This window comes from Choloepus didactylus, chromosome 3 (genome assembly GCF_015220235.1).
Source record: "Choloepus didactylus isolate mChoDid1 chromosome 3, mChoDid1.pri, whole genome shotgun sequence".
Classification (NCBI taxonomy): domain Eukaryota; kingdom Metazoa; phylum Chordata; class Mammalia; order Pilosa; family Megalonychidae; genus Choloepus; species Choloepus didactylus.
This window is the reverse complement of record NC_051309.1, coordinates 213425684-213452001: the sequence shown is the minus strand read 5'-3', so window position 1 is coordinate 213452001 and position 26318 is coordinate 213425684. Positions and strand designations below refer to the sequence as shown.

General features: G+C 49.4%; 1 protein-coding gene across 1 annotated transcript; it reads left to right on the top strand.

The window, feature by feature from the left end:
* Positions 1–6535: 6535 nt before the first annotated feature.
* DUSP4 (dual specificity phosphatase 4) lies at positions 6536–23151 on the top strand. The gene is made up of 4 exons (XM_037831283.1): positions 6536–7412; positions 17200–17345; positions 18377–18596; positions 19167–23151. The coding sequence occupies exons 1-4, from the start codon at positions 6977–6979 to the stop codon at positions 19550–19552; spliced, it is 1188 nt and encodes a 395-aa protein (XP_037687211.1). The 5' UTR covers positions 6536–6976; the 3' UTR covers positions 19553–23151.
* The last annotated feature ends 3167 nt before the right edge of the window (positions 23152–26318 follow it).

Sequence of the window (26318 nt, the reverse complement as noted above, 5' to 3'; positions counted from 1 at the left end):
TCTTAAAACAATTATCTAACAAAAAGGGAATAAGATTTGTTGAATAACATTGCCAATAACTGGTCTGGGTGTTAACATTCCCATTGACAAGATGCGGAAAGTGAAGGTCAGAAGTTCTCTAAAGCTCCCTGGCTACTAAATGGAAGAACTAATGTTGAAACACACATCTGTCAGGCTCCAAAGCCTGTGCCCTTTATCTGTGCATCAAACCAAACCCAGGCCTGGAAAGGATATGCTCAGACTCAAGGCAGGCGATCCGATGTCCTCTGTAAAATGAGCCTTGGTCACCTAGAAGAGAAGACAGATCTTGTTACCTTGTTACATGGCAGGGAGGACACACAGCACTGTGAGTCTGGATGAAAAAAGACAGAGAAATATGTTAGATTAAAAATGGAGTAAGCTTGGTGCTAATTAGTTAACCTCTAATAAGTAGGATAAATAGCAGGATGTAATTACCCAAGGCTTAAAGGGGATCCTAGGTGTTTCCCCCAGTGGGTAAACCCCTGCGGACTGTTAGGCTAATTTCATCTGAAAAGGTACAAAAAGACTACAATTCTTTTCTGGAAGAGAACACAGGACATGTCACTGTATTCCTTTTGTATACTGATTCCCAATAGCCAAAATAATTTTTTTTAAGAGGCTGGATTATACAGAGGAGTGGATTATATAGAGGGGAATTTTAAACTATCAGTGGAGCAGCCCCACGGTGCAAGGTAGCTGAGGGAAAAGTGGGGCTGGGTGCCGGAGCTGGTCGGGCTGCCATTTTGCAGGAGCCATCTCCAATGGCAGCCCACCAAGAAGCTTGGGGGGTTGGGTGGTCTTCCGTTTGTTCCCATTCCCCTCTGCTTTGACTTTTGTTCCCTTCTAAGGCTGGTGACCTGAGCGTCCCATCCAGCTGGGAGAGGCTGTTCCTGCTCTGACTTGGGAAAACCTTTATTTCAACAGAAGTCAGTTGATCCATCCCATGCAGTGTCAAAGGCCTTTTTCTTTTGGCCAAAAGTTATTTAAAGGTGAGGATTTTCATGTAGGAATGTTTGATGTTTGGCTTCTTTCTTCCATCTATCTACTTGAAAAGCTCAGAAGTCAGGACTTGAGGGTTTCCAAAGGACGAAGGGTTTCCAGAGCCACGGAATAGTTGGATGGGACCTGCTCATGATCCCAACTGAAGCTCAGGCTACAAGCTCTGACACCTCTCTGCACAGCCCAGCACCCTATCAAGCATCCATGTGGGTACAGTGTGAACTAACTACACACAAAGCCCTCAATGAAACCAAGAGGTAGAAGGGAAACACAGCAAAAACCTTGGAGAGCCAGGACACACACTGCCCATTCTAATCAGGTGGGGAGGACTGGGTTCTGCATTCTGGCCCCTCTCCAGAATTACCGTGGAAACTTCAGTGGGTAATGACAACTAGGCTCTCTGGTAGCAAACAGCCACGTGACAGGAGTCATCTAGAGCTTGTGTCCTTCACTGTCTCACCGACGAAGAAATAATTCCCCAAAGTCCCAGATGTTTCTGACAGTATTGATTTCAGGATGTTTTATTGTTCTCAGTAAAAGAAGATTTGATGAATATATAAATAAACGTTATTGAACATCTACTGCTTTGTAAGACTTCTTATACAAATAACTTCGTAAGTTCAAAAGGAATCGTTTCTTGACCACAACATTTGGTTTGAAAGACAGGTTGTCCAGTGGATCCTTGGAAAGAGGAGTTAGACATTTTATTGTTGCCTTGAAAAAACTAAATAATGATAATTACATTATTTTTCCTAATTTTACAGACGGTAAAACTCAGGCATGAAACGACTGACTTGGTTAAGATGACAGTGAAAGAGTCGGATGCACACCCAGGTCATTTTGCCTCTAGGTCAGCTCAGCGTCCATGGCTTAGATTTGCTACATTATTCAGGTTCCTTTTGCATCATCCTGGCTCCCTTGTAGCTTCAGACCAATTGCTCATCTATTATTAGCAGGCAAACCCACAGGGAAGAGAGAGGTTAACAAATGAAAGGAAAATAATATAAAGGCACAAGGACAGAATGAATGTAGAGGTGGGCTAAAAGTCCAAGTTAAAAAAAAAAAAGAACCCGTAAGAGAAGTCAAGGACAGCATTTAAGTAGATAAAATTCATTTTGTTCACGATGATCTTTTTCTTTCATTTCCCTAACCCTACAACAGGGTTTGATTTCTTTCTCTTCTGACACCCCTGGCATTTTGTTTGGTCTTCTCTAATGACATTTATTACATCCTGCTCTGCAGTAACGTCCAGTGACAATCATACTCTGACTAGGCTGACTAGATTATAAACTTTTTGAACATATAGTCAGTGTCTGAGACAAATTTGTTTCCCCCACAGAGTGTAGCTTGTTTATTGAATGAATGAATGAGAAAATATTAGCAGCGAGAGTCATAGAAAGAAAAACAACAAAAAAGTGCTGAGCCCATTTTTATCTCCTACTGGGAGAAGTGTCGGTTTCCAAAATTTATTTTTGAAAACCTGAAGAAGTTTTAGCAAGATGCATAGGATAGTAACACTTGACTAAACATATAAATAAAAATCTGAGCTTATTTATATTCTAAAGGAGACACAGAAAGAGAATAGTTTCAAATAAAGTAGTAAATGAATGGCATTAAAACCTTTCTGCATTAAAACCTTTCTGCGGGAGCCCTGGGTTAAAATCTAACTTCAAAGTAATTAGAAAGTGCTATTGGATCAGGCATAGAAAATAAATGGAGGCCACTGAACACATCTGTGACAACGTTGGGACTAAAAATCCTCTAGGTTATGTTTTTTAGTTTTCTGATGATGTTCAATCTAAATATTGAAGACTTTCCATCCCTTTATGTCATCCTGACTTGTTGAGCAGAGGTGGCTGGGAAGCAGACATTTCTCAATTCTATTTATAAAGATTTCCCAAAGGCACACTATGTAGATACAGACTTACACTCTGCTTCGAGTAGCCTGAGATTGTCTCCCTGTATTTTTGTTTTTTTTTAAAGATATTCCCTAGGGGAAGTCCCCAATCAGCTGATCTGAGAAGCCAAGCCAATAGGTACAGCTAAAATGGTTCATTCCTGTTCCAGTTCATAGAAAGGAGCAAGGGGCTCTTTGCTTAGGAAAGGAAAATCTACAGGACTTTCTTTCCATCCCCACCTTGATTAATCCATTAATGATTTTTCAGGCAAGTCTTCTGCAGGCACTTTGGGACAGGGCAGTGAGTCAGAGATGGGCATCAAAACCAGAATAGAAGCCACCGTCCCCTGGGGAGTCTAGTCTAAGCTTTAAATTCCCAGATCACACAACTTCCTAATTGGAAAGAAATGTTCTTAAAACAGGAGCTGTGGTTTTGCTGGAGCCTGACAGTGACTAATAAGGTCGGTCTAAGGACTGTCTGATGAAAGCCAAGTTGGATTTATATACCACAGTGACTTTTTACCATCAGCTTTGCTGCAGAATATAAATAAAATACCTCTCTTTGGGCCATCCCTTTCCAACTCCTGCAGCTAAACCTTCGTTAATTAAATTAACTTTGAAATGACATGCAAATAACGTTTTCCTACCAAATGCCTCGGTTTTCTTCAAGATCCAGTTAATGAGAATTTATTTCACAAGGTTCCTGCGTAAACCGATTGTTTCCTACCCACAGACTAATTGAAGACAAGTTTTAACATCCCTGTTGTGGGTATCCGATAGTTCACACATTGTATTAATTTAACTGTGGGCCAAATACGCCAAATATCCAGTGACTTTACATAGGATTCGGATAAATACAATAAGGTAATTTAACTCTTACTTGGTCAGAGTCACACAATTTAATGCCAATTCCTGAATTTGGGGGAATCTTTTTTTTTTTAAATTAGTCTCCTTGAAAAACCAGTTACTCGCGTTCGTTGTTAAAGCGGATCTTTAACTCCATGAAGTCCTGAGCGGCCGCTCTCTACCCCACCCCCAGGGCGCGGGCGCGCAGGCGCACAGGCAGGGGCACGCGCACGCGGACACACTCAGTCACACGCGCCCGCCCACACCCCTTTTCCGTGTCAGTCGCCTGCGGGGTTTATAGGCTTCTCCACCATGGATAACTGTCAGGTGCCGAACGCAACTCTTTGTTCTTTGGGCATTTTCCTCCCCCTAGATTTGGCTGTTGTTTACGTGCCACGTGAGCTCTGCGCGCGGATCCCGCGGCGGGGAGACAAAGGGCAGCCGAGCGCCAGCGGTGCGGCCCGGGGACGTCTCCGCAGTCCCTGCAACGCGTGTGAAATTGGCTCAGACCTGCCTCCGGCTGAAAGGCTCTTCCGAGAACTGTCCTGTGAAAGCCCTTGTAAAGGAACCGGCGTTTCTTTGGGCCGGAAGAGCGGTGGCCCTCGAGCTGCGGGAGAACTTGTTCCGGAAAGCGAAAGTGCCCCGGCGGGTCCCGGCATCTTTGCTTGGGGGATTTCTTAGAAAAGGCGTACTTCGGGTGTCTTAGCGAGAGGGAGTCAGTAGAGCCCCGCGGCCAGCCACCCTAGCAGAATGAGATACGGGGTAGGGGCCCCCTTTGCCCTGAAGAGGGAAGACCGACCCCTTTCTTTCGGGGAGCGCGCCTTGAACCGCCCACCTCCCACCCTGGGTGCCGGGGACCCCAGCTCCTGCCGCCCGCCGCCTCGAGGGGTCGGTCCTCATTTCCAGGGCTGGGACTAGGGTGAGCACTCACCTCGGACGCCAGAGTTAAGGGGATACCCCAAATAGTCGATAATCAAAATAAACAGTATTTTAATGCATTGTTTTTTAAAAGATTCAAAATTAATGTAAAAAAATTGTTACGAACAAAATATCAGAATTTTCAATTTAGACAGGATCACTACGGTGGCGTCCTATGACATATTGGGAGTCCAAAACAAAAGGGAAGTTCCCCTCGGGCCCGCGGCGCCGTTCACAGCCCCGAACCTGGGACGGGGTGCCCATGCCTTGGGGGCGCAGGAGGAGGGGAGCAGGGGCGGGGAGTGAAGGCCCCTCCTGTGGCCAAGTTGGGGAGGGAAAGGGCTGGCCCCAGGAGGCCGGAGGTGAGGGCTCCGGATGGCCGCTCTGCGGGGAACAAAGAGCAGGGGAAGGAGGGCGGGGAGGGTCCAGGGAGGGGGCAGGAGGTACCCCGCGGGCCTCCACGCGCGACCTGAAATGGGGAGACTACACCCTGCTGCCCCCGAGGCCGCGCGAGAGCCTCGTAATTCCCTCGCGTCGGTGGTTAATTGTCTCTAACAAGACTTGGCAACATGTTGGGGCTCCTGTTTGGTCCCCCCCGCGGCCTCTGAGAAAATTAAATGCAAAAGTAAAACTGGAAAGAAAAAAAAAGGGGGGTGGGGGGGTGGTGGTGGTAGTGAAGAAATGCTGCTTGACCTGGAAAGACCGATGAAAAGAAACCGGAATCGGCCCCAGAGTTTATTATAGCCTTTCAAAAAGTCGTTCTTTGCACGTAAATTTCACAGGGATTAGCTGCGCACCAAATGTGGATCCTAATTGTCATATCCTGCTAAGACAGTTAACACGTGTGCAAGCTGGGGTGAGGATTTTTCCCAAAACCGAAAACGCCGATTCCCACCCCCACCCCCCATCAGGGTTAAATAAACATTTTTTAGGAAGCGTGGACGGGAGTGGCATCCCTGCCCTCCTCCCTGGGAACAACATTCAGGCAATTAATGCCTCCCTCTGGGTCGTAAAACAACAAATCCCACACCTTACTCCTATTACCGGGGTATGGGGAGGGAGGACCTTCTCTTTCATCTTTTAAGTTGGGGTTTACCCACGTTCCTCGGGAAGCTATCAAGCTGATTTAATGGTTTAGGATGAAAATCGATCACGCTAATACATCAGTCAACATCTGAGGGATCGCCTTAAAAGGACGTCTGGCCGAAGCACACAAACAGGGTAAGTCTGGGGCGCAGAGGCCTGGGCCCCAGCCGGGTGGGGGGCGGCGCCCCGCGGTGGAGATCTGGGGATGTCACTGCCGGGCGCGTGGGGGGAGAAAGGAGAGGTGTGAGAGGCGGAGGCGGAGGGAAAAAGAGACGAAACCTCCACATTCAGCCGCTGCCCCCCGCTTGGGCGGCTTCTCCGCGGATTGCTTTGCGCCAAACACGGCCCAGGGAGGGGGCTGGAATGGCTGGAAGGCGACTCGGGCTGGGGCCGGAGGCGCAAGCCGCGGAGGCCGGGGCCCGCGGACGGACGGCGACAGACGCTGCCGCGTTCCATTCACAAAGTCCCCGTGCCGCTACCTCCCTCTTTCTCTGGGTTTCGGTTTTATGAATGGATCTGGTGGAGAATGCCGAGAGCCCTGTTTACTCTGCTCTTTGTGACGTCGCGTTCCCGTGACTGGGCGCGAGCCGTCGGCGCTCCATTCACGCGCGGGGGAGGAGCGCAGAAGGAGGGGCCCGCGGGGCCCAGGGACAGGAGATGGGGTGGGGGTGGGGGGGCGCGAGGCCCAGAATGGAAAGAGGCGGGGCCTCGCGAGGTAGTAATGAATCTCCTCCCTCTCTCGGGAGAGCCGAGGAGCATTAATAAATCTCTAAGCAGAGGAGGAAACTCTGGCTGGGGCAGTGCGCGGAGCTTCAGCGGTGGGTAAGGAACAGCGGCTGGAAAGGGCAGCTCCGGCGGCGACAGAAGCAGCAGCACGACAGGCAACACAATAGAAGCCACGACAGAAGGGAGCCCTCGGTCCTCTCCCGTAAACACATTCCCCTGTACTTCCACCGCCAGCTCCACCTCCGCGCTGCGCGTCGCCCTGCCTGGCGCCCGAGGCCGCTTGAACTGCTATGTAACCGGGAGCCTGCGGGAGGAAGGGGACTTGGGGAGAAGAGGTTCGCCCGCAGTAGCCAGCGGGGACCAAGTTGGCAGTCACTTTTGCACTCGCCCTCCCTTAGCCCTCGTCCGCCCCTTCCTACAGCCCAGCTGGCGGGGGTGCCCTTGGCTCCCTCGCGCACTCAGCAGTCGCGGTTCCTGGCGACCATGGTGACAGTGGAGGAGCTGCGGGAGATGGACTGCAGCGTGCTCAAAAGGTTGATGAACCGGGACGAGAGCGGCGGCGGTGGCGCTAGCGGCGGTGGCAGCCACGGCGCTCTGGGGCTGCTGAGCGGCGGCAAGTGCCTGCTTCTAGACTGCAGACCGTTCCTGGCGCACAGCGCGGGCTACATCCGAGGCTCGGTCAACGTGCGCTGCAACACCATCGTGCGGCGGCGGGCCAAAGGCTCCGTGAGCCTGGAGCAGATCTTGCCCGCCGAGGAAGAGGTGCGCGCCCGCCTGCGCTCCGGCCTCTACTCGGCGGTCATCGTCTACGACGAGCGCAGCCCTCGCGCAGAGAGCCTCCGAGAAGACAGCACCGTATCACTAGTGGTGCAGGCGCTGCGCCGCAACGCCGAGCGCACCGACATCTGCCTGCTCAAAGGTAAAAGCGGATAGCGGGGCGCGAGTTGGGGTGTAAGGTATAGGGGGGCTTGTTGGCCTGCGTCTTTAGTGGCCAAGGGAAGGAGTGACTCGCGGCTGCTGGAATTCCCCGCGCGCTCTTTGTGCGTGTTGGTGTGCACGGGTTTGCAATGGTTGCGCGTTTCTGTGCACGTGTGAGAGCTCCCGAAGCCCTCAGGGACGATACGAGCGCGTTCCCTCCGTCACTCGCCGCACCCTTCTTGGCGATTCCGCGTTTATTTACACGCACTAACGGTTCTTGCCTCGCGCGGGGAAAGCGACTCCTATGCGCGCGGCCCATCTGCGAGTACAGGGAAGTGCCCCCGAGTCCCACAGTGCGGACGGGGACAGACTAGGTCTATTTGTTTAGAATGCCCCGGCCCTGCACTGAGTCCAATCCCGAAACCCAGAGGAAGGGGCGGTGTAGGAGGGTGGGCGCCGGGGTGGGATCGACCCCGCCGGATCGATTTGAAACCCGGCCTTCTTAAATGAAACGCGGATCGGGTGGCAGACGTTGTGTGGAACGATCTGTATCTCTTCTTCCGCTGCCCGACTCGGAGCTCCAGCTGGAAGGTGGCCAAGTCCCCCGGCCCCGGGCTAGACCCGGGCTAGACCCCGGCTTCGAGAGCAGGAGGCCAGAGGATTTCACAGGTGCGGAACGCGGGGCTGGGACCGTGCTTCTCCCCTTACGTAAATCCCGACAGCGGAGACTTCTCATCTTTCGTTTGGACACAATTCTCGATTATCTGATGGTGTCTGCTTGATTTAAACGAACCTGGCGAAACTATTCATCTTTAGGGTTTTAAAATCCAGAAGTCTGAACCCCCCGAAAGGACCGCGCCGCATCCAAGTAACTGAAGGGCCGGTGGGTCGGCCGCAGCCGAGGCCGCGGCCGCACCTGCCCCGACCTGTCCCCTCGGCGCCCCTCGCGCTGGGGAGCGGGCAGGGCCGGTGGGCCGCCCCCCGGCCGCGCTGCGCCCCTTCCTCCCGCCGCCGCATTCCTTGCATTCTTTCTCCTTAGTGGACTTCTCGCCTGCGAACCGGATAGGCGTTTCTATCCCGGCCATCAAAGAGCCGCTACGGTTCCTGAAGGCGCCCCTGGCTCCTTCGTCCCCTTCCCCCCACTTTCCTCCAAATCCGAGCTGTTCACTCCAGAGAAGGGGGGTGGAGCGGGCGGCGGAAACCTCCCCCTCCGCCGCCCCCCTCTAAAAAGCACAACAAAACTGCTCAGTGCACATAGGCCGGGTCTGCCCCCGGCGAACAGCGGGGGGCTTTGTTCTCAGCAGTTGTTTCCTGACCATTTGACCTGTCAGCTGCTGGGGAAATGCTGCTGTTGACCTTCGGTTGAACCACTAAGGCGATTTTGCTGAGTTTTCTTTCTTTTTCCGTGAGGGCCAGCTTTTGCGCCTCTATTTGAGTCAGTCCCCTCCCTCCCCAAAGAGAAAGGGCCGGGAAGAGGCTTTGACGGAAAGACCGGTCGCTAAGCCGGGGGCGCACTGGGCGCTGGAGGAGGGCCTGCCTCGCCTGCGCCGGGGAGCGTAGCTGTGCCGGGGAGCCCCGCGCCTGGCTCGTGGCGGTGGTACTTCCGTGTCAGATTACTGTTTAGAACCCCGGCGTTGGTGGTCTCTGCTATTGTTTGAAGATGTCTGCTCTCCCCTTCCTCGTGCTGGCGCTGGTGGGAAAGAAGAGAAACAAATTCCTCTGGGAGGAAAGTCCCATTGGAGTGGGCAGGGGCCGCCCGGGGTGTCCTCGGTGATGCGCTACCCTGTAGTCCCTCCTAATGGAGAGCCTGAGAGGGCGCCTTCCTTCGGGGGCCACTGAACCGAGGACCCTTGCTGCGGCGGGGCGGGGGCTGTCCTCTAGCCCCACGTGGAGTCTGGGTTTGTTTTGTTTTGTTATTCTTCCTGAAAGAAATCAGGAGGGGACCGCCCTCGAACGGCAGCTCCGGGACCTTGGCCTCGCGCCTGGGGAGAGAGGCTTGTTTTTCAGGTTTCCTCTCTGGGCTCGCGGCATGTCTCTTCCCCCCGAATGCCGTCTGGAGAACCCCGAGCCAGATGGACTTCGAGAACCGCCCTGCGGATCAGCCGCCGGACGTTGGCGATTCAGGGAGAGGCAAATGTTAATGTAAAGACTGGGGACAGGCTGTCTCCTGGTAAAATGACAGCCCCATGGCGGGAGGAACCTGTCCGACGGAAAAGGGGGTTCTGAAAAGGGGGGCAGTCTCCAGAACGCACAAGTTTCCTCCCCAAGCCTGCACTGCCTCCTGTTGTCTGCCCTAGGGCGTGCAGGGAGGACGACCCTTTGCATTTCAAAGGCAACTTCCTCTGAGATATTGGATAGTGTCTAAACGCGAGCAGCAGGTTTACTTCTCTCTTGAGGAGCAGGCCCTGGGGGTAGCCAGAAGGGGTTCAACTCTGCTTCACCGGCAAAGGGAGCCTGCCCTTGGAAGCAGCAAGAAGTGGGGCGATCGTTTAGCTTGTTCTGTACTGGTAATAAAACATCTGTGAGGATAACCGGGACATATTCTCTTTAATTTAGCTTTCCTGCTATGTGTGCTGAGCAGAGGTCATCTCCAGCCCTGATCCTCTTCCTTCACTTTGCCTTCTAGAGAGGGCAGAAAGAAAAAAATATCTGTGCCCACACTCTCGAGGGGGAGATGCAGTCAGGGCAGGAAAGCAATGATTCCTAAGTCTCCAGAAACAGGGGCTTCCTTGTAGAGAAGCCAGTGGAATGGGGGTGATGTCGGGGTGCCATGGGAGGCGATCTAGGGGAGCAGGGAGTTTACTGGGGGGCATTGGGAAACAAGGGAAGAAAAGGCCTCTTACATTATCTTTAGTAAATGCTTGAACTGATTAGCGACTGGGTAATTTCGTTCCCAGTGGAGTTGTTCATTTTATTTTCCAGCTAGTGGGACCTTCTGTATGCTATATGTGGTGATGCATGTGGAGTTAAAAGTGAGGAGGACACTAAGCGAGTGAAAGACCCTGTTTGCTGGTGTCTGCCATGCTGCTTGGGGAGGGGGAATCAGTATAAAAACAGCAAGGTATTTTCAGAAGTTATCTTATCCTTCCCAGCCAAAGGCTCTCTATTTCTATTAATTGAGTTTTAAAATCTGATTTTATATTTCTGCCACTTTGAAGGGCAATTGAATACTCATTGCAGGTCATTCATAGCTAATAACCATAAGCAAGAATGCATTAAAGACAGGGGTGAAGTTTACTTAAAATCACTAAAATGGTGCTTAGCCTTTAAACTTCTTGATACTAACCAAGTTTTGCTAAAAGCAATAGTTAAAATCAATACAATAATTTCTGGTCTTTTTGCTAGTAAAATATTCTCATTTTGGTTAAACTATTTTTCCAGCTCATTTAATTTAAAATCCTTTAAGATATTTTTAGGGACAGTTTATAAATTTTCAGTTTTTCCAACTTTATCACAATACACATCTCCCTTTTCCCTCCATAAATCCTTGGATTAAATTCACACTCCCCTGGTCATTGGAGAAAGACAAGTATTTTCTTACTCTGCAGAAGCCATTCTTTACTTCCCGTATTCCTCCAGTTAGGAATCAGTCTGTTATGCAGAAAGCTCTCAGGTGTAAAAACATTATCTTACTTTGCCCCTGTCTATAATGCATCTCAGTGCAAGACCTTTGTCTCTTATTCAGGTTCTGACTTAGAAACTGTTCAGGAACAGTTTTGAAAATTTGAGGGGATCAACTAGATATTCCAGTTTGGCCCTCTAGGCTGGAGTTCATGTAAGCTTAGTTCCCAGACCTGGCTGTAAAATGAAACGACCACTTTTGCCACCAGTGAACAGAGGGGGGTGGGAAGAAGGGGTGGGGCAGATAGCAGCCCTGACAACCCCATGCCTGCCTTCTGTCTTTCCTCTCTCTACCCCCATCAGCCCATCCCAGTTCCCAGAAGGTCCGTGGCACCAAACTCCATAGCCCTGGGGGATGCTGAAGTTGCACTCTTCTTCCACCCAAAGGGAAAATGATTAGCTTTTTTTCTTGCAAATATGACACAATGCCCTTGCCAGCCTAGGTTTGGCAGTGTGGGAATTATAAACTGTTAGATCTCAAAAAGATAATTTCCAACCCCTACTATGGTTAAAAAATGGCAGCGAACAGAGCCAACTTAACTAGTTTTTGCATCACTGGAATTGGATGTTTGCAACCAACTAAAGTAACTGAAGATGCGGTAGGGCTCTAAATTGAGAGGGAAAACTTGGTTATTAAGACTACCCAGCTTCCCCGGGCTTGTCCTGGACACTCTTAGGGGAGGCGTGCTACCCTACTACCCGGTCCGGCATAAGAAAGGGTGACCATTTTAAGGAGCCAAGAAATGCCTTTGAAAAATCAGAACCTCTGCAACGAGATAGCCAGTTTCCTTACTGGAAGGCAGTTCCTGGCTAACAAAGGGGAGGCATGACCAGAAGGGAGGCTCACTCTCCAGCGGAAGCCAGTTTACTGAACACAGCAGATAACACAGAAGGACTCGGAGGGGCTGCAGCAAGATCCAGCCTGGTGGCCCTAGGTGTCAACCAGCCTGCAGGAGAGCAGGAAGCAGATCTCCCTGGGGAGGGAGGCCCAAGGTGAAGAGAACCTCCGGGGTAAATGTTAACGACTGCTCAGTATTTACATGGGTGTTTACTAAGCCAACACCCACCTCGAGTGAAGTTCTCCAAGGCAATGACCTTCAAATGACCCCCAGACTTTGTTGCTGAGCATCATTTACCTTATATTGATAAGGCCTCCTGGAGTGAAAAGGGCAGGTGCTCCCTGTGAGGAGAGGATGCTCTGAGCTTGGAGAAAATTGGAAGCCACATTGAGATTCACAATCATAGCCACCACCGAGGGACAGTCTTGCCCATCACTGGCTGCATTAAAAGGCTTATTATAGTGATATCATCGGCACTAAGTCAGTTGGTCCTGTGCAAAGCACTTTCACATACATTAGTCAATCCCCACAGGTGTAGAGGTGGCAGCAGTGGAGAATTGGGCCAATGGGTTATCATTCTTACTAACCTTTCAAAATTGCCTTGTATTATGTGCATGTGTAGAGGGAAAAAAAAAAAAAGAACTCAGGAGCTGAACTGTAGGTGTAGTTCTTCCTCAAGAAAGTCGGGTGAAAAAATCATATTACTTTGTTTTTCCTAGACTCTCAAGTTTTAAAATAAAGATGAGAAAATGAGAGCTTTAAGAATAGAGAGTATATTGTTAAATACGGATAAGGGAAAAATAGGTCAAATTAATAAGAATGTCTGTTACACAATTATATTCAATAGGACATAGAAAAAACAGGGCAGAGTTAATTGGCATATCTATTAGGAAATTTTATTCAGAAGATAGAAGTGCATTTCTTAGGCACCTACTACTTTAGAACCTGTGAAACTGACATGCTCTCATTTTGTAAGTTTGCAAATAAATAGATCCTGGACTTTTATGATTGCAGAATATTTGGAACCTAGAGATCATATAATCTGAAATCCTTATATTTTGAGGGTAGAAAAACAGAGTTTGGGAGGTGTGGTAGCCTGGGGTTATGTACCTCAGAAAAGCATGTTCTTAAAATTAATCCATGCCTGTGGTGTGAACCCATTGTTAAGTATGATCTTTTGATGAGGTTACTTCAGTTAAGCTGTGGCCCAGCTGAATCAGGATGGTCTTAATCCTATTAATGGAGGCTTCATAGAGAAGACAGCAGAGAGAGAAGCCCCAGGGAGCAGCCAGAAGCTGGAAGTCAACAGAACCCAGAAGAGAAAGAAGATGCCACTGTGTGTATTGCCATGTGGCAGAAAGGCCAAGGAACCCAAAGATTACTGGCTAGCTAGAAGATACCAACCCCAGGAGGAAGCAAGCCTTCTAGACTCTGAAACCCTGAACCACTAAATTCCTGTTGTTAAGCCAACCCATTGTGTGGTGTTTGTTTTGGCAGCCGGGAAACTAAAGCAGGAGGTAACTCCTAATTTGCCCCAGTTCCCACAGCTCCCTCTGGGACTGTCACCCAGATCTCCTGTCTCCATGTCTTCTCCTTGCACACCTCTAGGAAGCACCAAATAGAGCCCAGTCCCTTTGCATGTCATGGGAATAAGCTTTCCCTTTCATGAGTTTTGGATAAAACCTGGTGTTCTAAATCGAGCTGTGGACATGATACTTGCACAGATTTGGGGATGGGTAGGAGGGACTGAGGGGAGGAAGTCTTGGAGCAGTCTTCTTTGACCCCACGCCAGTGAGAAATTTACATCGTGACATCTATACCTGAAACAAAAGCTCCATGAAATATACTCTAATTAAATGTAATGTACTCTAGAAGTTTCTATACTGTTGTATTTCATTTTTTAAAAAATTGCTGGTGATGACTACTCAAATGACAACCTGCAGTTAGAAAACCACAGAAAAGAGCAGAGTTTGGTGAAATGTCAGCAGTGCCCTATTCAGTTCCTTTCTCAGACATTTGAGTGAAAATTCAATGTCTTCACTTGAAACCAGCAGGCAGTGCTCTGAAGAAAGGGCTTCCAGGATGAGGTGACTGGGAGGAACGGCTCCTGACAGCAAGTTTGGGAGTCTGGCTTTGAGCTGCTGGGCTGGATGCTGACTCTGGCGTTCCCTGGGTGGGCAGCCACAGGTTGGGTCCTTGCTTGCTCTGCACCTCAGTTTCCTGTTGTGTAAAATTAGGATGAATCGTGCCTTCCTCATGGGCTGTTGGAGGAGACTGTGTGGAAAGAGCCTGCACAGTAAGCATTCTCAGTGGTAGCTATGATTTTTATTAGCATGGCTGCCCTTGATATACCTAGAGATGACTTGCTGCTGTGTGGCCTAGTGGGATGTGGACCTGAGCCCTTTGTTCTGGGTGGTTGGTTAGTGCTAACTTGCACTCATCCATCTACCACCTTGATGGCTACTTCAGTGTCCTTCGGTGTGCATTGCACTCATCCTTGGTCCCGGCCTGAATGAAGCCTTTTGGCCCACCAGAAGGAGCTCCCTTTGGTACAGCCAGCCACAGACCTGCAAAAGCTTCGTGGTAGCTCAGGAGAGAAAAAACCCTTTCATTGCTGCCCCTGTCAGGGTTGCCAAATCTTCTAGCTCCTGGCCCTTAAGCCAATCTGCGTCTTTGCTTAGTTCCTTTTTGTTTGTTCTTTAAAGAATCCTCCAGAGGGAAACAGATTTTATTCATCATTTTTCTGCTCTGTTCTAATGCTGTCTTTTCTAGACCATTGCTGCCTCTCCATCCTGTTATGAACATCCTTGGGGAGATGACACATGGCCCAGGGCCCCCCCTCTGGCCTGGTCCGGTCTCTCTTCCACCTCCCGGGTGACCGCCATCCTGCCCACTGAGCTGTCTGCTCTTCTCACCCCCCACTCCACACCACGGTCAGCAGCTGCTCTGAATCCCTCGGCCGTGGATCTGCTGCACTGACCTCATCAACTGACCCCAGGAGGCAGCAGATGTTCATAACTCTGGAGCAAATGTGGCGTTCAGGAGGTGCAGTACCTGCCCTTCCTCCATCTTAACTGCTGGGTCTCAAGACTGCAACTGGAAAAAATAAATTAAGCCCAGGAAGAGAAGGCTGTCAGAGTCTGGGAAGCTGCCAGCCTGAGAGTCCCTGTATGATCTTTTAGGATCTCCGTTTAGGGCTCCGTTGAGTGTAGGTGCCAGAAAAGGAAACCTTCATTACATGTCTCCTGGATGCCAGGTGCCGGGGACTGTTTGCATCAGTCCTTGCAAATACTCTGTGAGGTGGGCATTTAATCACGTTTTACAAACGAGGAGGAGATTTGAGTGACTGGCCCCAGGTTGCACAGTTGATGATTCCCTGATTCACAGGGTTGGGATTTGGCCTAACTTAATTGCAAAGCCTGTCTCTTTCCACGACTTCAGTCTGTCCTGCACCTTCTCAGCAGTGGGAAGGACATTGTCTCAACCACCCTGAACCTCCTCCCGTTTCTGCTGCCCTCAGGGGGACGGGTCCTTGGAGATCCTGGAGCCTGGCCCTGGCCCCACTGTGGCCCCACCTTCACCTTTGCTTGGGTCCAACTTTCTTGCCTGTCTAGGTGATGAGCTTCTGAAGGATACCACTCATGTCTGAAATTTCTTTTCAAAAATATGTGTTAATAGCTCAAATTATTTAATAAATACTAGGATCATATTGTTAGAAAAAAAATTCAAATTTTATGGAAGCATATAGAGTAACAAATGATGGCTGTTTATATAGGGCTTCAACAAGTATTTATCCCTTGATGCATGTTATCCTTCCACTTTCTCCAGAGCATGTGGTGCTCACCAAAGTTCCTGTCCCAGGCGCCTTCTTAGGGCCTTCTGCTAACATTTGCTGGCTGCTCCCCCTACTCTCTGCACTGCATTTTGGGTAGCAGTGCTTTGAGCCTTGTGAGGAAAGCAGGCAGATGGGGTTACAATGGGACGGAGGGGTGTCCCTGTGACGAGGCGGCAATGCCAGACACTCCAGCAGCCTTGCATCCAGGGGTGCTGCCTTATGACTCAGCAGGAAGAGGGCCCGTGACCCGTTTATATCCTGAGGGATGGAGTGGAAGGAACAGAGGAGCCTCCGGTCAGAGAGGAAAAAATGTGTGCCCTGTTTCTGTAAGCCTCACATGGCAAAGATTCACTTCCCGCGCTCTCGGCAGCAGCAGGCAGTAGTTTCTAGGAAGGGATTTGGGGTGAGTAACTGACTAACCATCACATGTCTGCACTTTTGGGAAATCACTGTAAACGTATACAAGGAGCATAAAGATTTAGAGGTTCTAGCTGCATACATGGCCTTTGGCCAACTTGTCATTTTAGTCAGTTGAATGGATCAGTTAGAGTAGTTGTTCCACAACCTACAGGCCCTACTGAATGAATTTAGAGTCAAATTTGGATCCTACAGAAACAGAAAAATAAAAATAAGAACAAGGCCAAATATTGATGATTGTTTTTATAAGTTGCCCTCAAAGCAAAGTCCTAGAGATCACAGGATAATTAGAGACACAAGGCTTGAGTGTGTCCCTGCCCGGCTCCACCCAGCCTGCGCGTTTCTGGCATCAGGGCTGACACTACTCCCTATAAGTCACTGTTGCGTCTGTTTTATTCAAAGACCTCCCTTCCCTGGATGATGATCCTCACAGATAGCCATTCCCGGGTTTAGCACTTCCTTACCTAAACCTGCATGTGGCAAGAGGGATTGATTTATTTAGAGTTAAGCCCATTTCCTCGTTTTGGCCTCTTGTGGATGGAACAGCTGTCCCTGAGGCCGTACAATTGGCATCTGCTCCGTTGCTGATGTCCAGAAAGGCTAGTGCCAGAGTCATTTTGTTTTTCCTTTTTCTCCCACGTGGAGAACCTCTTCAAGGGAAGGGCTGGGGGCAGGGGTTGTCATCTTGGCCAGTCCCGGGGCACAGTTTTTCCTGAAGCCCTCCGTGGCCTTTCCTTCTTCCCCTTCCATGCTGTCTCATCTCTCAGGGGCTACCGTGCGTACTCCTTGCACAGCTTCCTTTATGTGTCTTCATCCAAACCCAGGTGTCGTCCCTAAAGCTTTCCTGATGTCCCCTGCGTCCTTCCAGACTTCAGGAAGCGGTCCTGGCCAACGCAGGGCTCTGCATCTCTGGAAAAGTCTCCGCAGCCGTCGTTTCTGGGCCCACAGCGCCGCCCAGTGGCAACATCAGAGCCGGCCCGTCCCCAGTTTCCTTGCTCTGGGGAAGAAGTCAAATGCTTTCCGGCTTCCTGCTGGCTTGGAGAGCCCATTAACCTGACTGTCTTTGTCCTTTACAGGTGGCTACGAGAGGTTTTCCTCCGAGTACCCAGAATTCTGCTCCAAAACCAAGGCCTTGGTGGCCATCCCGCCCCCTGTGCCCCCAAGCACTGGGGAGTCCTTGGACCTGGGCTGCAGCTCCTGTGGGACCCCCCTGCATGACCAGGTAGATGCCGGGCCCTGGTGCTCAGGGCAGTGAGGCCAGGGCCGGCGGGACGGGCCTCCTCTTCAGAGTTCTGCTTCTCTTAAGGCTTTGAACGCCGTGCCCCAGTCTAGGGGGGATGTGGTGAACCCTGGGTATTGGGTGGAGATGTAAGGTGGTGTCCATTTTTTCCTGGAATTTTATCTCCTCTTTTTTATCCCTACCCCCTTAAGGAAAAAAAAAAAAAAACTCATTTCTCCCAGAAGCCCCTGGTTTAGACTTAGGTGCAGACAAGCAAGCCTGCGGGAAGTTGTCAGTGTAAGGAAGCTGAGAGAACCCTTCTCCTGAGTGGCTCCTGCGGAACGCAGAGGTCTGCAAAAGTCAGGCTGTCCCCTACATAGGCGCTAGCTCTAAATGCAAAATGGACATAAATGGACGTAAACGGTCAACCCACCCAACTCCCAAGAAAACCAGCAGAGGCTGCTACGTTTCTCACAAGGCCATCCCCTGTAGCCCCTTCATTTAAATGGAGGAGGAATGAATTTATGGGGTACAGCAGCCCTGCTCCCCAAATCCCAGATCACTTGAGTTTGACTCAGAAAATTGTCATTAATTTAAGCTGACACACTGCCCTCTATTGCCCAGATCCCTCCTTGTCTTTGAGGGCAAGGTGTTTTTTGATGTGCTAAGTGAAGACACGTCCAACTAAAGAAGTTCACACCTGACCAACAGGTGTAAACTCTAAATGTTGCAGACAGTGTGGCAAGGACAACGTGGAGCCTGCCACCTCACTTATCGCGGGGGAGGTGGGCTGCTCGAGTGGCCAGTGGGCAGAGCAGAGCATAAGGATGGAGACATCCCCTCGGCCCCTCCACTCTGAGCCCAAAGGCCGGGAGCCCCAAGAGGATGGCAGGGGTGCCTGGAAGGCTCTCCACGGTGGTCTGTGAAAGCCCCCCTCGGACTGGCTCCCCTCTCCCCGACCCCAGCGTCCTGGTCTTTTCCCTGGCGGCCGTTCACTCACGCTTGGGGGCCTTTGTTTTCCCTTTCTGGTGCAGGGGGGCCCCGTGGAGATCCTCCCCTTCCTCTTCCTCGGCAGTGCCCACCATGCTGCCCGGAGGGACATGCTGGACGTCATGGGCATCACGGCCCTGCTCAATGTCTCCTCGGACTGCCCGAACCACTTTGAGGGACACTATCAGTACAAGTGCATCCCGGTGGAAGACAACCACAAGGCTGACATCAGCTCCTGGTTCATGGAGGCCATCGAGTACATCGGTAGGCTGGCTCTGCCTTTGGGTTCCCGGTCAGAGGGCCATGGTGTGGGAGGGTGTGGGGGAGCCGCTTGTATGGACGGTGGGAAGGAGGGACTTGGGCTTGCCCGCCGGGTGGTGTGGGAGTCGTGAGAGGGAGAGGAACGTCCACACCCTGCACTGCTGGCTTATGGCCAGAGCCCATGACCTGCCCAGATGACAAGACCTTTTAGATGGGAAGGAAGACAAAAAAAGGGAGAATTCATTGTTTTTGTTTCTGCACATGGAAATCCTTGATTGCACATTGGGGTTTAGCTGGTTCTATTATGCGGTTTTCCCAAAATGTAGTTCTTGTTTGGTTAAGTCCCAGATATACCCTAGCAGGCTTCTTGAGTTTTCCACATGTGGGTTCCTTCCCACCCATCCTCAGCCTAGGGTGGTGGTTCCTTCAGTGGGGGCCCCCATCCTCCCATACTGCCCACACCTGCCTCCCCCACCCCCCAAGTTTTGTCTGTGTTCCACACACTTGCCCCCTGGGTGAGGGTGAGGGTGGGGCCTATAGGGCCCGCTCATGATGCCACGCTCTCTGCCGCAGACGCGGTGAAGGACTGCCGCGGTCGGGTGCTAGTGCACTGCCAGGCCGGCATCTCTCGCTCAGCCACCATCTGCCTGGCCTACCTGATGATGAAGAAGAGGGTGAGGCTGGAGGAGGCCTTCGAGTTCGTCAAGCAGCGCCGGAGCATCATCTCTCCCAACTTCAGCTTCATGGGGCAGCTGCTGCAGTTCGAGTCCCAGGTGCTGGCCACGTCCTGTGCGGTGGAGGCCGCCAGCCCGTCCGGGCCCCTGCGGGAGCGGGGCAAAGCCACCCCGACCCCCACCTCGCAGTTCGTCTTCAGCTTCCCCGTGTCTGTGGGCGTGCACTCGGCCCCCAGCAGCTTGCCGTACCTGCACAGCCCCATCACCACCTCCCCCAGCTGTTAGAGCAGTTCTCGGGACCCCCAGAGCCAGAGTGGGTTGGCTACCAGCAAGGGGTGGGCCATGTGTGGGCAGCAGGCCGGGACTGACCAGCCGGGGGCAGGTGACCGAGCTCTCCACTTCTCCTCGACCAACCGCGGGGCCAGCCAGAATGGCAATAACGGACTTGGAAGACATATTAAAAGCAAACAAAACACTCCAACGTAGAGCAATAACGGCTGCCTCCACGGCCAGGGAATACCTTGGTTTGGTTTGCGTCAGTTTTCCTTTTTAAGATAGAAATTTCTTACCTCATTTTTTTAAGCAGCGAGGCTTGAAGTTATAAAATCCATAGATCCTGGCAAATGTGCCCGACCAGTTTTGTTTTGTTTTGTTTTGTTTGGGGGGGGCAGGGGTGATAAAAAGAAAACCAGTTTCCCAGAAGTGCCTGGTTTTGTGTTCTTGTTCCTTTTGTGTTGTTGTGGTAGTTACAGGAATTTTGTTTTTTGAAGAAATCTTTTAGGACATGGTTTTCATTTCTAAGTCACCAATAGGTGAATGATTATGCTTAATAATAAATAAAAGTATTTATTAAGAATTTCCTCAGAGTATGTAAATACCAGGAGCCTAGCGACAGTGGGTTTAGAATCTGCTTATGTTGGCGTCAAACAATGGAGCACAACAGCATGCAGATGTCAAAGCAGCTAGGAACTCAGTGATTTCTCATAGGTAGTAGGTAGAGATGAGCCTGCGATCAGCTAGCATTTGTTGCCCCTGAGAAGCAGGCAGTGGGATGGGAGGAGGATGCAAGGAAAGGGCCTACTTTTTAATTTTCAAAGCTGGTTCCTGAGTCCAAAGACCACTGAAGCTATTTTAAACTACAATATGACCTTTCCTCTCCAGTGATCAATAATTCTATTAGGTGGTGGGAACATTTTTTTCACAGGCCTGCCCAAGACCTGTCACCTGTGACAAATGCCATATCATATAAGGTGCTTCTGAAAAATTGGGTGCAATTTGGATTTTCCTACTGTGAATCATTTGGCAAGGCCATTGGGGAAACCAGCTTAACTAGAGACATAACTAAAATTAATCCTTTGGTAAGTTGAAGCACCATTTTTTAACTCTTTTGCCCAAATCTGAGTGTTTGAAATGAAGTATACCAAGAGATTCTCGCATCCTTTTAATTCTCGGCTTAGGTGAATATTTTCATGTCCCCTTTTGAATAGAAAGAGGGGAGTGGACACCACGTTTCTGGTTCCTTGAGGTCCAGAAAGCCAGGAGAGCCTCAGTGAGGGAGGGTCAGGGCAGACTCCTTGCGAAGGGGCTAGCTGCTCTCAGGAACCATTAGAGGGCCCTTTCTGGGGATAATGACATTTTAAGAGGGCTTTCCAAATGGAGGAGTGGCTTTTGGAGGGAGAAGGGTACATTTTCTGTGGGGTGGGGGGAGGGAAGAGGGAACAAGCTACTTGTTGACTTCATTTGTCGTGTTGTGGAACTGTGTTACTGTGGAGTGCCAGATTAGAGGTAATCGCAAATTTGTCTATAAATGAGAGCATGTTTTTTTTGTTTGTTTGTTTTTGTTTTGTGTTAGCCCTAAAAGAGTCTAGAGCTAAATGAACCTTCTTGCTCACCCATCAGTAACTTCAAGCCTCAGTGTCAGAATAGTGTTGGAATGCTCTTTTTCTTCCTGGCATCCCAGACAGGACCGGGTTCGTTACATTTCCTTCCATGAACCGTGAACTAGTGTCGGCCTCATTTGTCCTGCCTTTGTCAAGCCCTGCCTCTGGATGAAGCCAGAGTTCCTCCTGCTTTCTGCCTGTAGAAAAGCCAGAGATTCCCTCCGACCCCTGGTTGCTGCTTGGCTCAATAGTTAAGGGTGAGGCGTGGCAGGGTTAACGGGCTCCTGGAGAATGGGCCCATTAGAGACGGCACAGTTGGACAGTCTCACATTTTCCTTGATTCCTGGAAGTCCCTTCATGTTTTGTGATGAGTGAGGTCAAATGGGTCCTGCAGCTGAAAAAGCTTTGGCTTCCAGTAGCAGACAGGCAGGGAGCAGGGGCCTCTTGGGGTAGGGGGAAAGCAGCCTGGAGAACAGATCACTTTTTATGAATGAGTGTCCATTTGCCAAAAGTTATGCATCCTGCTTCCCTAGATTGGAATTTCAACCACATGAATGGTTGGGACTCGGGATGAGTCCAGACATGTTTCCGCCCTGCTTTCCAATTCAAGTCTTCTACCACAATGACAAACAATTGCTTTAAAGATATTTTCTCTGTACTTGACAATAGTGAGAGTCCCCAAACTCCTAGAAATAATGTAGGAAAGTGACTTGATCAGAAAGGGGCACTCTGTTGTTCTCCCATGCCTCACTGATGTCTTGGAATAGCGCTAACGAAGGCAAAACCACAAGGTCGATCCAAATGGCTGGTGAGTTTCACTGGGCATTCCTCCCGCCAAATGATTTCTGTGCAATTGGCTGAAAGCATTGCTGCTTTCACTGGTTGGTCTTCCACTGGTTGATAACCAGGGAAGTTATCACAAGTTGTTAACTTTGCTGTTGTTCCAAGAGGTCAACAAATTCACCGGCTATTCTATAGAGACTGGAGAATGCTACAGATTGCCTCCTGAATCTTGTCTGTCCCAAGGGTGTTTGTGGAGGAGCACTGGGGAGCTGGCCCACCTCTCCACCAGAGCAGCATTCAGCTGAAGCCACGGTGAGCAGATCGGTGGCACCCAGCTTCAGTCATTTCCTCCTGAAGCCATTTTTCTCAGGTGCTCATTCCATCCAGATTCTAGAGAGTTTTCATCAGGCTTGGGACACCGTGAGAATATTTTGGAGATCCTTGGGCAGATGGACAGACAGGTAGGATGGTTGTTTCGAAAGTAAGGGGAAAGGGGCTGGAGATAGGGGTTGACCAAGGATCGCAAAGTACTTTGTGGTATTAAATGAGTGTCACCTGTTAGAATCACTTGGGGAGCTCTCGAAAACCCTGACCATCCCAGACCCAGGCATCGGTAGGTCTCAAAGCTCCCCAGGTGCTTTTGATGTGCAGCCAAGTTCAGCCAAGTTCGGGAATCGGCCTTGGTTTTTGCATGGTGAGGTGCCTTGGTAACAGAGACAGCTTGTCCCAGGAACCACAGCCATGGTTTTCTCACTGGCTCAGCCTGGCTGAGGGCCAAGGTGATCTCCTGGGAACTCCCCAAGGCGTGTGAGGTCCCCTGAATTGGGCACCCTTCTCTTGCTCCTTGAAAATCACTTAATCTTCCACGGAGCATCATTAGGTAACTGAATCCAGTGTCTACATGTTGATGTTTTCCTTGAAGCTTTCATTGTCCACTGAGAAAGACAGGGAGTCTCAGTTCCTTGAGGGTCCCCCCACCCCCTAGAGCACCCTGCCCTTTCTTAGAGCTTGTCATACAAGGAAGAGACTTCTTAAAAGACAGAGCAATGCAATACTTGTAACTTTTGTAAATAGCCTCATCTTTCAGAGTGATGCCATTTCTACATTTGATATGCCTGTATTTCTGTAGGATGTATATAGTTTAAGGGAATTATGTTTGGTTTGTTTTTTTTTTAGAAAAGCCGACATGTCTGTTTTTATTTATTGCTTGAAAAAGATCATTGGAAGAAAAATAAATAACATTTTCAATCACCTGTGGTTTGACTTATCATTTCCTTGAAAACTGTCCTGCTACTATGACTTAGAAGAGAAGGAAAGAAGACTTGGGTCATTAAATAATCTTGTGTGCCCACTAATATCTGCAGTGGAGACCGGCTGGTAAAATCAGTGAGCACGTGTTTGTCCCCTGGATTCCACTCAAGGAAGGTGAGAGGAGGAAGCTGTTACTAATCAGTAAGAGCAGAGAGAGGGACCTGGAAGAACCAAATGATAATAATAGCTAGGGAGTGCCCTTCCTCTGAGAATCTACCGTGTGCCAAGCACGGGATGTGGATAGCAAGAGGGCCTCTAAGTAGGAGAGGCCAATCTTAAAGCCTGAATACAAAGTGATCGGGGCTTTAGGAGGGGAATGTACAAGGAGTGAACGTATTGGCACACTCATTGTGGGGAACTAGGAGGTCCAGCCTGACTCAAGAGTTTTAAGGGAATTTTACTGACCTCGTTTTGCTGGGATCATGGAAATAAGCAATATGTTTCAAAGCCAGATTGGAGAAATAAACTGACAAAAGGTTCTGTAGGTCAGTGGTTCCAATACTGATCTGTGGACCTCTTGCATCAGATTCCACTGACTGGTGCAAATTTCCCAAATTGTGAACTAAAAGAATAGTAGTAGACATGCAAACCCACTGTACTATGACTATTTAACATTATTCCTGGAACATTAGCCAGGGCAATTGGCAAGTGAAAGAAATGGGGTATACAGATTGGAAAGTGGGAGGCCAGATTATTTGCAGATGTGTGTCTGGAAAACACAAGGAAATCAACTGAAAAACTGTCAGAAACAAGGCTCCAGTAAGTGTACTGATTATAAAATTAACACAAAAAAATAAAAAGATTTCCTGTTTGAAAATAATAAGTATTCTTTTATTCTTCTGAAAAATAGAAGTGGAAGACCCCATTTACAATAGCAACATAAGATAAAATGCCTACAATGAGCTTTACCCACGATGGGCAGGGCCATTGTGACGGACTCACTGAAGCCCATCAAGGGACATACGGGGACACTTGGAAAAAGCAGATGACACACTGAGTTCTCGGATAAGAATTCTTAGTACTGAAAAGATTGTATCCATAGATTAATATACACATTTAATGTGATTGTAGTCAAAACACCAACAGGAGTTTGGGGAGAACATGGCAAACTGATCCTGAATTTCACCTGGGGAAATAAATATGCAGAGATAGCCAGGAAAACTGAAAAATAACAGGGGAGGGAATCACAAGGGAGGGTGGGTGGGAAGAGATTTATCCCTTTGTATTGTGCATCTATCACTTGAGATAATTTAAATATATCTTTTAAAAATAGAAATTCTTAGAAATGTCTCTGTCATTGAGACAAAGCCTATAAACTCCTCCAAGCGGTTCTGATTTAAAACCCAGTTCGGAAATGTCTGATTCAGCGTATGTCTGTCCTCCCACATACATCCCCTCTCTATTCCATCCCTTCCCATGGTAACAATCCACAGACCATAAGTGTTCCGATTACCATCACTGCATTACAATTTACTCAAGAACTTTGCCGTGTAAACCAACAAACATTTTATTTTGTACCCCAATTCTTTGATTAGTAACATGGGAAAGGCCCTGCTAGGTTCCCACTTGGATGTCTGATGCGGTTGCAGTCAGGTGTTGGCTGGGGCTGCTGCATCGGGGAAGGTCCTTAGCCTGGTCATCCAAAATGGCTAGATCACGCCCCTGGCAGTAGCTGCTGGCTGGTGGCTGAGATTCAGCAGTGGCTGTGGCGAGAGCACCTTTTCATGCACTTTCCAGCACAGCGGTCTCAGGGGAGCCAGCCTTCTCCCACGGCACATCAGAGCTCCAGGTGAGTGTTGCAACCGACAAAAGTAGACGCTATACCCCCTTTTATGACTTTGCTTCAGAAGTCACAGAGGAGCCCATGGCCTGCACTCTTTGGGTTGAAGCAGTTTCAAGGGGAGAGGACAAAGGTCCCTGCCTCTTGATGGAAGGAATGCCAAGAAACCTCTGTAGCCATTTTTTTAAATAAAAAAAAATAAATAAACAGCTATCTAGAAAACCTGAAAATATAAGCTTCACCTCTAATCCAGAGGTATTTGCCATCTGAGATCTCATCCGAGTATCTAAACTTCTGATGGGGTTTTGTCATCTTGTATTACAGAACGGTAGTCTTCAAAAGTTCCCAGTTGGAGCTGGGTGTACCCTGCATGCCGACACCAGTATTGCATAAATTCTTTCCGCCGTCCAACAAATGTACATCAAATTGAGGGAGTCGGAAGGATCCGGGCTCTAACTAGTAATATGTGGTGTTCTTGTTACCAATTTTTAACGTTGTTAACCAGCTAGAATGTTATTTTCTAGGTCACAGAGTCTTCCTTGGAGTTGGCCTACAAGCTCATAACAAGCAATAGCTAATTTTATTGAGTGCCATTCTAAGTACTTTGTATTAACTCATTCCATCCTCACAGCAGTCTAAGGAGATGTAAATCTATTTTGCCAAAGAGGACAGTAAGGCACAGGGTGATTAAGTAACTTAGCCAAGATCAAAGAGCTGGTTTGTGAGGAGCCAAGATTTGAACCCAAGCTTTTGACCACTAAGTATTCTGCCTGCTTATGCTATACTGGCCCTTTTTGATCCAGAAAACATCACAAGATAAACCTATCCACAGATAAAGAAATGCCATGAACAGAGAGCTATGAAGGTACAATCCAAGGAGAAAATGGAGATCAGAAGGGCTTGAAGTAGCCACTGACTTTAGGCACCTCCTCCTTTAAGTCTTACATTAAGTCTGCTCAACTATTACCTTTTTATATCTCTGTCCACCCAAGGTGACGCTCTGCTGCATAGTGAGTGACAGAGATAAACTAGGAAGAACAATTAGCTGGAGAAAATATGTACTGATTCCTCCAACACCAGGATACAAGACTACTGAAATCTTGCATGTACCATCCAGGTTGGGAAGGGCAGACGTGGGGAGCTCCAGGGTTTCTGGACAAGACAGGCACATACCCGTGAATTGGTGCTAAAACTCCTTCCTCTGGTTCTCCAGGGTCCCACATACGGGAGAGATCTGGACTGACCTTTATTGGCAGTTCTGCTGGGACCCAGGTATGCCCACCTGCTGCCTGGCCAC

What these genes read in the sequence shown, in the direction of transcription:
- DUSP4 (XM_037831283.1), top strand. Translation starts at nt 6,977, where the DNA reads ATGGTGACAGTGGAGGAGCTGCGGGAGATGGACTGCAGCGTGCTCAAA. An exon ending in CGACATCTGCCTGCTCAAAG is followed by an intron (nt 7,413 to 17,199) that starts GTAAAAGCGGAT and finishes TGTCCTTTACAG; the next exon opens with GTGGCTACGAGAGGTTTTCC. An exon ending in GGAGGCCATCGAGTACATCG is followed by an intron (nt 18,597 to 19,166) that starts GTAGGCTGGCTC and finishes TCTCTGCCGCAG; the next exon opens with ACGCGGTGAAGGACTGCCGC.